The following is a 14,272-nucleotide window of genomic DNA, read 5'->3' as shown; positions in this document are numbered from 1 at the left end:
AAATCTTCGACAATTCGAAGGCGATTAATCTGTCACGACTGATCCCTCCCGAATGTCTTTCAAACCCGAAGTGTGTTATTTTAAACGACGCGGCAAAAGCGATATCACGCCATAATTCGTGGTCATTCACTGGTGCATTTACCCTCTGTACTTGTGGTGAATTGGGTTTAATCGATTCCGAGGCGATTCCGATCTGCAATGCTTTGAAAACGCTGCACAAGCCTCCATTGTCCGCGCGATCGTGTCTCGGTGTCAATCGACCTGTTCATTGTCGGCGTCGCTTGTTGACACTTTTCAGCACGGTACGATCATGCACCCGAGCGTAATGCTATTGTCGGCGTCGGCGGCCTTCGTCGCCGCCGAGAGCATCCTAATGACAGAGGTCTTCGTCATTCCCATCAGGCCGGAGACTTTCGACTGGAATGCAGATGGTAAGAGAGACCAGCTAGTCTCCGACTCGCATGCCCAACACTTGTCTTAACTGTCAAAAACGCCCAGTATCGTAATTAACGACCTTTGATATCCGCGACATCTTAAGGCTCCTTGTACTTCGCCGACCATGTCGGATTTGTGACGTCAAAAGCGAGGAACGACATGCTGACGAAAGTTGCGTGCCGTTTCTGAATAAAGATAAGTATGGTCGAAAGAACATTTGAAATTGCTTGAGCACATCTATAAAATTGTCTGAAAAGTATCCCTTCCCCTTGATGATGAATAAATAGTCGTATAATAAATAGTGATATGAGATACGTGAAATGATGAAATGAATCTTTGTCTGCATGCTTCGTTTCACCATTTATTATGCTGATCGTCACGGAAAAGGGATAGTTTCCAGAAAATTTTACAAGTGTACTCAAATGATCTCAAGTATTCTTTCGTCTGTATTTATCCGTATTTAGAAATAGCACGTAACTTTCGTCAACATGTCATTCCTCGTTTCTGACGTCACAAATCCAACATTCCTGTGACGAGGTACAAGGAATCTTAAGAAGGAACACGATGAAAAGGAGAAGGAAAAGAATGAACGTTGAATTCGTCATTTAATACGCGACACATCGTCGGTTGAATGAATTTCATCTCTTATGAGGCGATTTCACAGAATGAATTTCTTTCCTCAGAGTTATCGTCGATAATTCTTACACGACATCTTCCTTTCTTTCCTCTCTCAAAGATCAATGCGAGAGAAACGAGCGTTCCCTAAAACGACGAGTAGCATCGGTCAGCTATAATTATCCCACGTGGGTACCCGTTAACCCATTTTACAATACGAAATTAAACTACGTCTTCGTACGTCATTCGTAACACGACACGAATAGTAATTACTTGCTGAATCGTCTTGCTAAACGTTGCGCTTACCACACAGCGAACATCGTATCGGCATACCGCAATACTTTCTAATTCAACACCCACGATCAGTGTCATCGATGGGCAAAAAATGAGTCATATAATTATGTCTTTGTGTGTCACGGCTTATTTACCGCATTATAGAAGACCCATATAGTTTATCTCCCACGAGGGAAAAGGTCTCTCAGTTTTAAATATGGATCGATTAATCATTCCAAACACAGTTCACGAGATGACGTGCATCATTTACGTAACGACTAGTTTCTTATTCATAAGATGTACTTTCCTATTTGATTGGGTTGTTCTTTAATTTCTCACTGTTACTTTTTTTTATTAATAACCGCTTTGACTTATCTCGATTGCTTCTGCAAATGTTTGCTTGCCGGCAAATCTTCGTTGGAATTTTATTTTCTCAAATCTATGCTGAATGTACTATTTGTTCTCTGGCAAATTTTCGTTGGAATTTTATTTTCTCAAATCTATGCTGAATGTACTGTTTATTCTCTGGCAAATATTCGGGATTTTATTTTCTTAAATCGAGTACTGAATTTTTCTTATCATCATTAGTTTCTATATGAAGCATTTTTTTCTTTTTAGTTGCGCATTTCATCGGTTACTTTCACGAACGTCAAATAACGAAATACTGAAACCGCGCTGTCTTTATTTCAGGACACACCGATCAATTCTCATATCAGCCCTCCTTGCTGAACGCTCCCGATCTACCGTCATGGATACACTACACGTACAGCAAGAAGGATCATCACGGTTTCTTATATGGCGTCGCGCCCAAAGATCAAAAGTACATTCAGGTGATGCATAATTAATACGTTATCAACCGGACACCGGGAGAGTGGTTGTCGTCGTTTATTACGCGCAGTTACACTGAATGTCGAGCGCATTGCGTAACCGCCACGATAATTTCAGCTGGAGATCGTGGGCCTGAACAAGCACACCTACGAAACCCGGTACAAGATGCTCGATATGAACGTGCTCGAGAGGGAAAACCTGACAAAGTACGAGGTGCACCTGAAGATCGACAACCTCAACGTGGAGGACATGTTCGATCACAATCGCACCGAGAAGCTCCTCGACATATTCAGGTCCGTAGCGAAAACATGAGGCGCGCCGCCTTTAATTCTGCAACCTTATCCGTCCTCGATAACGATAATACACATGGGCGTCACTCGCCGTTTCCTTCCTCGAGTCTTGCGAGCCGGGGAAGTCAGCCGATATCGCACGCGGTGCGGCAATTCGATAGTTACATGGCCGTGATAAATGCGTGTCTATTTTCTCGACCGCAGGAAAAAGCTGTGGAAAGGCGCCGCGGATCTGTACATGACCTTCTTGGCGTCAGCGATCGAGCTCGGCGCTCGTTTACCCTTGAAGCCCAGCGAAGGCGAAGGGTGAGTAGCGCGTGTTCTTTCCTCTCGAATCGTCTGCCGTCGAAGTGTACGTTGGAAAATAATTGCAACAATTTGGAATTTATGTAACGTCACATATCTATAAATTTCCTTTCATCTCTTTAATCGCGTCGAAGACGATGCATCTTTCCTGGTTTTTCCGATTTTGCTGACGGCGGCTGTTAGTCTAATGCGCGTTAATTCGAACTGTGACTTTCGCAAACCAGCACGCGGATGAGACCTCACACGAACATAGTGAACATGCCAAGAATGAGGACGATGCCGGCGTTATAGCGGAGATTAAACAGTCACTCTGATATCGCTGACGTACTAATCGCACGATCAACTACAAACAACGTCATGACGTGCATCCGCAACGTTTTTTTCTCTATTCCGCTTTTTTAATTTTTTTAACAAACACATCCCTACTTCCTACCACGCGCGCTATCGACGCCCGACGGGAAGAACGTAGAAGGTACACTCTTATCGGACGCTGGATATGTTTAATCTAATTGCGGCCGGCAACTTTGAGGAATGAGAGTCATTAAGCGATAGCGATCGACGTCACAGTCGCGGCTGTCGCACCGCTGTTGCATAAACGACATTGTCCCGAATTTTTCGTCCACGTAATGTCCCGATGGCGCTTACATAAAGTGACGTGCGCGCGCAACGTATTCCCGATATCGACGGCGATTTAACCAAATACGCTTATTACCGTGCACGTCCACGCAAAAGATAACGAGGCGCGCGCCCTGACGTCGTCGGCGCCAGACTTGGACGCATCAGCTCGTGCGTGTCGTCGCGTACTTCATGTGTATAATGCATATTAATAAAAAATTCCCGGAGACTTGCACAAGTCACCCGATGCGCCGCGACGTTTGGACGTGAGCGCGAGGATTTTTGCACGAGCTGTGTCTCGAGGCGCAATTAACGATTTGCATCGGTTACATCATCGCGGTTACAATGCATGCGATCGAGCACGTGGATGGCGCCCGGTGCGCCTCGCTCCCTCGGCGGTCAAATTCCTCGGTAATGTTCGAACGCATTCCTTATGCTTACGTAGTTATTAGCGACACATCGGTCGAACGTGGTTTCGCGAGGAGAAACGTGCGAATCGACGAATCGCGCGTAACGAGTTTTCCTCGTGAACGCGGATGCGCTGGCGATGTTAACACAACTCTATGACTGCGCGTGGACGATTCATTTCGCGGTTGCCGCCGCATATCGTCGCCGTGACGTGTTGTGGTCCATCTGACACATTGAAAAAAGCTTTGCAATAGTTATTCTCTCAGTCATTGAGATCAATTGCTCTTGTGCGTTCAGTTGGAACTATTTCATCAAAGCATTTAATAACTGTTATTATCAAACCGTTTTTTTAAACGTATCTCTAAACTATGGATACACACGGAAGTTATCATCGATTTATCACACACGTCTATTATCATTGACGATGAATTCCACGTGCTGAATAACGGTTGCTTGGCATTTGCGCATTGCGGGTATAAACCTTCGTTTCCGCGGAAGTAGACGCAATGGACTTTCCTAGCAAAAATTCACAATCGCACTTGGCGCACTATAATTCCTCTCAAATCTCAATTCCAACAAGCGAGATTTATCAACGTAGGCCTCGATAACGCGCGCGATTCGCTTCTCATTTCAGTCAGTCGCAGCTCTCCCGGGAAAAATGCGTACTGAAACGATGTAGATTCTCTACAATAGATGATTGCACAGCGTAATGTCGACACACACAACCATGATTGCCGTTTTTTCCCGCGGCGACGAGAAACACTCGAAATGAAGATTACGTTGCACCGATAGTCACGGCGAGTAGTAATTTATAGCATAGAGACTTGGGAGTCGATTAATTTCAATTTTTTCAACTGACCACACTGATACACGAGGCAAAAAACACACTCGGCAAACAAAGATGCACTCCAATGTTCGTCGTGACGTGCTTTATTTTCCGCACCGGCGATATTAGAGATTCAATATCAATTACGATTCGAATCTTATCGGGATGTAAATCTGATCGATCTCTATACTTGTTTGCGCGAGCGAGTAATCGAGAAAAATAATATATCTTTGCGTACAGCGCATAAATAAAGCGAGCGAGTTATGGCATGCGCTGTTGGTGTTATTGAAGCGCGGAGCAACGTGGGCGGCAGACTTCCTTCCGGCGCAACAATACAACGTGACAACAAAACAACGTTACGTGAGATACCGCGTGTCAAAGTGGCTCAATCGTTACGAAACCGTCGCTACATTGCCGCGGCAGACGGCGAGACGCGCGATAGAGCCACGAAGGAGAGAAAAAGAAAAAACGAAATACGAAAGCGTAACGTATGCCGGCGTAGATTTATGTTCGGCCCGGCGGCGAAATAAGAGAAACAGTTTCACAACGAGATATCGATTCATAATGAAGCAGCTTGAAACTCACGTTCGGCGTGGGACGCGTTTCCAACCGAAGCGGGCGAGTCGATGATCATAGGCAGGCGGTCTTCCTCGCAGAAAAACACCGATTACTAATAATATTAGATATATTTTCAGAGTCTAATGAGTCGAAATTATGCTGGTCACAATGACATTTCTGATTCATTACACCTGATTCATCGCACGTATTAAAATTAAAGCGGCCTATATAGAAAAGGCGTGTGAGTCAACCTCTTTTTACAACCGAGTCATTGAAATTAGTTATTCTCTCATTTAGTCCCCGGCTTCGACTCGACGTCGGTCGCGAGAAGAAAATTGCAACGAATGACATAACTCCGTTAGCGTAACTGAATGTTCTGTTTACTTCCGAGGACTGGATGAAAACTCGGTTATAAAAACAGGAAGATTTCCGTAGGAGATTTCTACTCAGCTCAATGTTCAGACGAATTAAGGGAAGACGAATTAAGGCCACTAAGAGTTTTGCGCTGAATGTTAGTAATAAAGTAAATAATTAAAGTATTATTAATAATAGTAATATGTAAATAATTAAATTATAGGAGAGCAATATTGTCTAAAAGTGGATATGGTTTAATAAACAAAGTAAATGCATAATTGGGATTTTAAAAGGGGGAAATTAATAAAAATTTAATCATTGAAATTCAGGGTGTGTGTCGAGTTTGATATGGAAGGTTTGATTTACCGCGCATATTGTAGGAACTTCTTCAGCAAAGAAATGATCTAAAATGTCTAGGTATAGCTTCCGGAATCTAGTAAATGATCTGAAACTTTCAGAGTCTTAGGTGACTCTTTTACTGAAGAAATCTTCTGAAGAAGCGAACTGGAATGTGTTCGAAAATAAATCGAAAAACGCGGCTTCAACTCGGAAGTCAGACCAAGCAAGAATCTTTCTATTCCTACAATCGAATTTTTCACCTGGTCCTCAAGTAACAGAAAATTCAGATACCCTGACAGAGTTGTTCCTTTTCGCGTATCTCTCTTAATTTGGTTGTATTCCGGTAGAAAGCTTTTGATACATAATTTAGTTCAGACAAATGTTTTCGGCTACAGTAGCAGAGATCTTATTTCTCGTCAGTAAACTTTTCGCCTGGCCCTCAGTCAGTTACACGGACATGTTTTTTTTCCGAGGATATTTTTACTTTTGTAAGGGGACTGGTCGGACGGCATTCTGCTTGTAACAATTTTCGCGAGATGAAAGAATCCACGAACGAACGGTTCTCTCCCTTGCGCGGAGAATCCTCTTTTCATGATGCCATGCCTCTTCCACGATGATCCGCTCAATAGCGTCCGGATAAAAACTGTTTCTGCCGTTGAAACCTCTCGTCCCCAGCTTCGACTCGACATCGGCCGCGAGTTTACAACGCGTTGTTAACAACGCGAGTCTGCGAGACGCTTTTCCTGTCTGAATCACGTCCGCCTCTGCGGCTACACCATCGCCGAGGAAACGCGACGCGACGCGGTGATAACAGCCATTCTACGACCGTTATTGTTTTAGCGTGATATCAGCCACGCGTTCGGCGAGATTTGGATAACGGAGTTACCTTTGCTACTTCGCTCTATGACGCCCAACGCGCGTATCTTTCTGTTTCTCTCTCTCTCTCTCTCGCGTTATTACGTGAATCACCTTTTATGCTCTGTCACCGCACTTGTGCGCTTTTCGTCGGCACCGAGCTGGCGTGTCGGGCGCGTATGTCACCTATAATTAAGCACGAGCACGTTTGAGCTCTGATGGAGCTTACGACGATGACGACGACGAGGAAGAGAAGAAAACGTAAAACGCGATTAATTGCTCGCGGGAGAGACGCGAGTCGATCACACGCTGATCGAATGGACCGATTGTCCGCACTTGGCTGTCACTTTCGGACGTTTATTGCGTCGTCGCGATCGCGAGGTACGATGACACCGTGTGTATGTGCGTGTATGTGTATCAATGCGGCAATTATTCCCAACGTAAGTGCGATATCGCCGCCGCCGCTCGTAACACTTAACTGACTAACTGGCGGGGGCTTGTTCCACGGCTTGTGATAAGACCGCGCCTTAGGAGCCACCTCGTGCTCTCGACCTTAGATACATATCAGCACATATCGCCGGCGTATCAGTGAAAGCCGCGGACGGCGATCACGAGATCGTCGGGATTCGCGATCGGATGCATCGCGCCTATGTAAACAAGTTTCACGCATTTCGACGGTTAATCAATTAAAGTCGACTCACGAGAACGCAAAATTACATGCAGGAGTTGAGTATGCACGAATGTATCGCGAAAAAGGAGTCGTTATATTCGCGTATAATCCAGAGGCGAAATTTCGTCTTGAAGAGACGTCACCTTCTTCGCCCTTAACAATCTTCACTTCAAATCGTGCGTCACGTTTTTACTTTGCCGATATATGACAAAAAGCTAAGACCATTTACTCTGGACGGAGATGGAAAAAGGATTGTGTAAATGTGTGGCGAGAGAATTGAAATCGATCTCGCGTTTCCCACACGTCGGCTGACCCCACGTGGTGAGAATGCCGGATTAATATATAACGCATGTATTGCTCAGTACGTATCGTGATGTTTAGCCTCGGGGACTGTTACTTGATCGATGGAGGTATTTGCGAGGGATATCGAATTTATACGCGCGCAACGTGTTATCTGTCGACTCTGTCGGTCTCGCGCAAGAAAGGTCAGTTTCATGATGGTATAAATCATATAAACTCTTGTTGAGCAAAAATACGAACAGGATACATACGACAGCATTATAATTAAGTTTCCCAATGCCTGATAAGGTAATTATCAGGTTGGTCGAGGAAAATCGATTTCAATGGGATATGATCAGCTGGTTTTGAAGTCAGAGAGTATGAATATTTAAAGGACGTTTTAGAGGCGTCTATATGGAAAAGAAATCTCAGATGAAACTGGATAGGACTTGATGAAAATTCGGTAAGATGAGATGATACATCTCTGTTACCGCAGTTAAAAACACATATTGGAACATTCAGATGTATTAAAATTTGGTTGCAATAACTGAGAATAATTGACTGAGCAGAAACCTGCTACAGGAATCTTTCTCCTCCTACAACCGAGTTTTTTATCTAGTCCCTATTCTTATCAGGCAACGGAAAATTCAGGCAACAAAGAAAATTGATTAACAAAATTGTTTTATCTGCGTAAAAAATATTCTGCTTATTTCAGATGTTTTTTAGATGTCTCAAACTCGTATTAATAGTCGTTACTCGAAACGTGTCTCACTTGAGATACTCAGATTTGAATTTAGAGCTAAATTTGAATTCTCTATTTGAATTCTCTATTTGTATTCTCTATTTGAATATATGCCACATCACATTTGTAATTGCAATTTAACTGAGAGACTCACATCTATCTCTAAACTGAAATCTGAGTATCTCACGTTTCTTCACGTGCTAGTTTCAAGTAACGATTATTACTATTAATACAAATCTCAAAGGCGTAGTTTAGATATTTGTGCTGCCTGGGTGAGATAAATATGACCAACTGAACGATGAGAAATATTCTTCGATGTGGCAGCAGCGATATTGATGCAGATCATGTCCGAAAGGAAGTGTTTGTCACCAACAGAAAGGATAATTAACAAGAGACACTTTTTTAAACCCAATGACGTCATCTTACACATGATTAGACGCATTAATGATCGACGAGATGCCAGGCAATCGTTTATTGCATTTTATTGTTAATTGCGCGCTTGTACGCGGACAAAAGACCCACGCGCGCTACTTAAAGGAATCCTTGACGGGAATGACGTAAGTACAATGCGCGGCGAAATGTTGTCCAATGTTCGGAGTCGTCGTCGTCAATGCAAGGAAGATCGTGGCTCTCGGGAGCACAACAAGTGATCTGTGCACACGATGCACGTGCCACGAAGACGAGATACAAGAAAAAGAAATGTCAATCGAGTTTATTGCGTTGATGCGTGTGTTTTTGTTAACTCTTATTTAATGTGGGTTCCACATTGTGTGACGCACAGCAAAGTGCCGAGAGTGCACGAAAGGTGTCACGGGATGGTGTCACGGAGAAATCCACCATGTAGTGTCCTGGATCGGTGAGAAGTACGTGGGAGATAGTAACACGGTAGTTAGCAACGGTAGTTAGCACGGTATCGTAGCAACAAAGAAACTTGTTTGCGCGATACTTGTGAGTACTTCATTCACACAGTGTGTCTCAGTCGTACACTGAGAGAAAAATTATCTTAAAATCAACAAATATTTCCTTGGTGGGTGCCATTAACATATTTACTTAAATCTACATTCTCTTTACTTAAATCAAATATTGTTTATTTAAATCAAGTAAACAATATTTGATTTAAGTAAAGAGAATGTAGATTTAAGTAAATATGTTAATGACATCCACCAAGGAAATATTTGTTGATTTTAAGATAATTTTTCTTTCAGTGTATACTCCGGCGGCGGTTGAGTGGCGACTGGCCGACACTCTTCTGTCGGTTGTCGCTTTATTTATAACACACGGGAAGAACATGTTGTATTCTGACTTTGCAGGTGGTCAAAGCCTGTCGAGGGCTTTGACCTGCGACGATCACATTTCCCTTTCGGCGCGGTTCCTGCTTTGCTGCGTCAATGTTTGCTGAGTTCGGTGCATTCCGTGGTAGGAGTGCTTATTACTAATTTTATTACTGACTGCGCGCTCACAACAGAGAAATATCGCGTGGTATGATTTCTTCGAGGAGTCGAGTCAAAGTTTCTTTTGCGAACGGTCGCAGTCCTTGATTCAGTGCTTATTGGCTTTGTTTCGCCGATATTGCACTCTCTCGGCGTACTTCTCGTTGTCACTTCGAGAGACAGATAAAGAAAAAGAGACAAAGACGGAGTGAGATAAAGCGAGAGATCGCTCTTTGCTTTCAGAGTGGTTGTCCGGCTGGGTAGTACAGTGCCGTTTTCGCAAGAGCTGAACGAATTGCAGGAGGAAGTGAAGCCGCTGTGGAAAATGCCATCGTGCCCCAGAGATTTCAAGAGAACCAGCGTGGAAATACTTTTCCGAGAAGCCGAGTTCAGATTGGACTGGTGTTCTTTCAGATTGGTAAGTCGGTCGGCCGACCGAATAAACCGTCGCGCGGTTCTGCGCACAACTCCTTTCGCAATGTTCGCCGTACACATGAGAAGATTCACATGAGAATCTTCTGTTCTCATCGTCAGCAGAAACTCACTCATGCGACCGTGACTATCAGTTTTACGATTCATACTAGCTTTTTTGAAGAACCAATCGCTATATCGCGGTTTTCAGATACGATTGCCAAATGGAATTATACACGGAAAAATCTCGTTATTGAATTCCGTATATATTGGGTTGTTCAAAACATTGTTATTGCGTTTTTTTTCCGATAGATGGCTTTAGTTGTATTTTTAATGTATTGAACGCATTTCGTAAATTCATGAGCCCATACACGTTTGACAGCTGACACTTCAGCTTCCATAAAAAAAAAAGTGTGCGAATTGATCAACAATTATTCTTTCTATATTATCTTTTGAAAATGGAGAGTCAACACGAGCATTTTCGCCAAGTTTTACTTTATTACTTCAGAAAAGGAAAGAACGCTATGCAGGCTTGTGAAAAGTTGCGTAAAGTTTATAGTGATGAAGCCCTAAAAAAAAACGTCAGTGTCAATATTAGTTTGCCCGTTTCCGTTCTGGTGACTATAGCGTGAAAGATGCACTTTGCTCAAGTCGGCTATTGGAGGTTAATGATGATAAAATAAAGACATTAGTTGAAGCTAATCAATGTTCTACCATTCATGAGCTCGTTGAAGCATTAAAAATATCGATTGGAAGCGTTCACCTTCATTTGAAACAACTTGGTTATGTCAATAAACTCGATGTTTGGGTCCCGCATGAACTGAAAGAAGTTCATCTCATAAAACACATAGACATTTACGATCAACTTCTGAAACGTGAACAATCTGACCCATTTCTGAAATGCATGATTACTGGCGATGAAAAATGGATCGTCTACAACAATGTGGAGCGAAAGCGATCGTGGAGCAAGCGCGATGCCTAAAGCACATCAAAAGCAGACATCCATCAGAGGAAGGTGATCTCAATCTGGTGGGATTGGAAGGGTGTGGTGTTTTTCGAGCTCTTTCCAAGGAATGTTACGATCAATTCGGACGTGTACTGTCAACAGCTCGACAAATTGAACGAACCAATAGCAGAAAAGCAGTCAAAATTGTTAAATTGCAAAGGAGTGGTTTTCCATCATAACAACACTCGACTACACACAAATTTGATGACTCGCGAAAAATTGGAGCTTGTTTGGGATGTGTTGCCTCATCCACCATATTCGCCAGATCTTGCACCATCAAACTACCATTTATTTCGATTCTTACGAAACTCCTTGAGTGAATAAACGTTTGCTTCAGATGACGCTATCGAAAGACATTTGGCTCAGTTCTTCGCTAATAAAAATAAGAAGTTTTTCAAGAATGGGATCATGAAGCTTACCGAAAAATGGCAGAAGGTCATCGAACAAAAAAGGCAATACATTATTGATTAATGTTAATTCTTTGTATAAAATAAATAGTCTTAAAAATCACTGGAAAAAACGCAATGACTTTTTAAACAACCAATAATTCTAAGTGGCAATCGCACTTGAGAACCGCGATGTGGCTTCGATTGGCCGTAATCTTTCTTACTTTAGATAGTATCTGCACAAATATATTCATATTTTGTTTTCTTGAAAAATTTACATAATCGCGGTGCGCGATGTCGCGTCGCGCAAACTTAGCCTAGCTATTATCTTCTTGATTTGAATTATCTTGAATTATCTTCTTGATTTCGTAAGTCTGCAGGCTTCACAATGACATCCACGATGACATTGTACACAATGACAATACCCAATATAATTTTACCATGGATATATCATCGCCACGTATTTCTTGTTTACTTTCAATCATTGTAATAGTTCTTCGCTTACGCAGTTGTTAGTCTTTCGCAAACTCATCCCGAATGATTAATTCTTATCCGAGTCACTCGATTTTGCACGATGAGATATCCGCTCGTGCAAAGTTGTTATTATTATTATTATTATTATTAGTAATTTTGTTGTAAGCAAAAAGCATCAGCAAAGGCCGCTTTAATTGCCTCAATTCGAATATTACTTCCGTGGCATTTAATTTTGCACGTCGTTTTCTTCATTAGTGATAAAAATGTAAGTTCCTCGTAGCTGGAGGAAGACCAGCTAAGCGTGCAGCACGAAAGCGCCCGGCGAGGTCCCAGCGTGAACGTCGTCGGGTTGTCCTCGTCGGGCATCTCCGAGCACACGGAGTGGCGCTGGGCCAGATTGACGAAAGCCAGCATACCCACGAGAAGCTACTTCAAGGAGATCGCCACCACGATTTTCGTGCCGGTGATTCTGTTGCTCGCGCTGGGCGCCTTACTCAGCACCGCTCTCTGCCTGCATCACGAGAAAATGTAAGCGCCCGACTTAACACCATCGAAGGAAAACCAGTCGGTTACCCTACAACGAGTTGCGATGGCCGTCCGCATTCCGAAAGGATTATTTTTCGAGGAATTCATTTGCACCGCGGTCGTGAATTAACTTTGCGAATTAACTCCAAACATGCAACGCAAAACACGCACACGTCTATATGTTTTCTCTTCTATTTTTGTATTAAATTTAGTTAGATTTGTTTAGCGCTGAACTGTAGCGCTTGACTTTACACGGGGAAAATCTGAGTTTGTGTAACAGAATGAGTATCAGACGAAAACGAGATCTCTATTGTGCGTCTGAGCATTCAGCTGCGTTAAAATTTGGTTGAGATAATGAGACCAATTGATTGAATAGAAATCTCCTACAAGAATCTTTCTATTTCTATAATGGAGTTCTCGTCTAGTCAAACAACAAAATCGGTTGCGAGTCCTTTTTTCCGTCTATAATGACTTTTTTTTACATATTTTGACTATATTGAAAGAAAAAAAATTAACAGTGTGAAGCGTTCTATTCGTGCTGGAATTCTACCGTTCGACTGGCTTAGTAAAATTCAATGCTTTAACTGTGGCCATATGGGCGCGACGTCATATCAGTGACGTCTGTATCTTTTGTTTGCCTTCATGACGTTTGCGTAAGACTGACGACATTGTCGTTCTTTCAATTCTTGTTAGTATTCGTCATTCGTGCCACACGTAATGTGAATCAAACTGAAATGCAAAATCAGATAAAATGCTTTATCTGAGTGTTTCGTGAATGTATATGACGAAGTCGCGAGTAATATTTACGACAGAAAAACGGAAGGACAATCTACGGCAGGCGTAAACTGTCAACACTGATGTGATGCAACAGAAATGTTATTCAGTTTCTGACGTACGTAATTACGCCGGTAATTATAATGCTCAGTATGAAGTCCCAGCCGTTGTTTGTCCGAATACGTAGAAACTTTTAAAACGTTCTGAAGTTTTTCTCTAATTGCGAGGACAGTTGAAATTGACGAACATTAAATGAGGCATACTTCAAAGGCACCAACGAACAATGAATTTCTATTTTTACATTGATATCTCTCTCTCTCTCTCTCTCTTTCGCTCTTGCTATCGATCGCACTTTACTTTGTCGGAAAGTTAAAAAAAAGTTTCTATCACAAAATTGAAAGCTCTGTATTTATTTTGTCGTTTAAATTATTGTAATTTTCCTTAGAATTAACATGCACCAATAAGTGGATCGGTCAATTCTCGACTAATGAGCAAACAAAGAAGAGAACACTGTATTTATAAAAACGACAAAAAGGTCAAAATTACAGTCATCGAGTCTGCGCGGTTTATAGACGCGACAGAAATAACCGGTTGCGGGCGTGTACGAGCATCGAATCGAAATTGCCGTGCATGTGATGTAACCGATCCAATTATGACCTTATTGTGAGCGCTACTGCGTATGTCACGTAAAAAGAAGAAAATATTTTAGTCCGTCAAACGTCAAACCTGTTTCGGTCTGGATCATTAATAATGATTAAACTGATAACGCGCCACAAAGCAGCGATATTTAACGTCGCGTATGAATATATTATTGACCTTTAATACGAAGTCTTGGAAGATACGTGAGTTTTTTTTTTAGAGATGTCACCTTAT

General features: G+C 42.4%; 1 protein-coding gene across 7 annotated transcripts in view; it reads left to right on the top strand.

The window, feature by feature from the left end:
• LOC116848295 (alpha-sarcoglycan) overlaps nt 1-14,272 on the top strand; it is a 28,924-nt gene that overhangs the window by 6,393 nt on the left and 8,259 nt on the right. For all 7 annotated transcript variants that reach the window (XM_032824210.1, XM_032824209.1, XM_032824208.1 and 4 more), the window contains 6 exons: nt 299-431; nt 2,014-2,153; nt 2,269-2,444; nt 2,646-2,747; nt 10,067-10,241; nt 12,381-12,628. In XM_032824210.1, coding sequence (XP_032680101.1) covers nt 311-431; nt 2,014-2,153; nt 2,269-2,444; nt 2,646-2,747; nt 10,067-10,241; nt 12,381-12,628 — 962 coding nt within the window. In that variant the 5' untranslated portion in view covers nt 299-310. The remainder of the gene's footprint in view (nt 1-298; nt 432-2,013; nt 2,154-2,268; nt 2,445-2,645; nt 2,748-10,066; nt 10,242-12,380; nt 12,629-14,272) is intronic.

The sequence above is a fragment of the Odontomachus brunneus genome, unplaced genomic scaffold (genome assembly GCF_010583005.1).
Source record: "Odontomachus brunneus isolate Ranch 3 - 2012 unplaced genomic scaffold, Obru_v1 Obru_scaffold_092, whole genome shotgun sequence".
Lineage (NCBI taxonomy): Eukaryota > Metazoa > Arthropoda > Insecta > Hymenoptera > Formicidae > Odontomachus > Odontomachus brunneus.
Note: the sequence above shows the minus strand (reverse complement) of the source record. Positions and strands in the feature narration are given on the sequence as shown.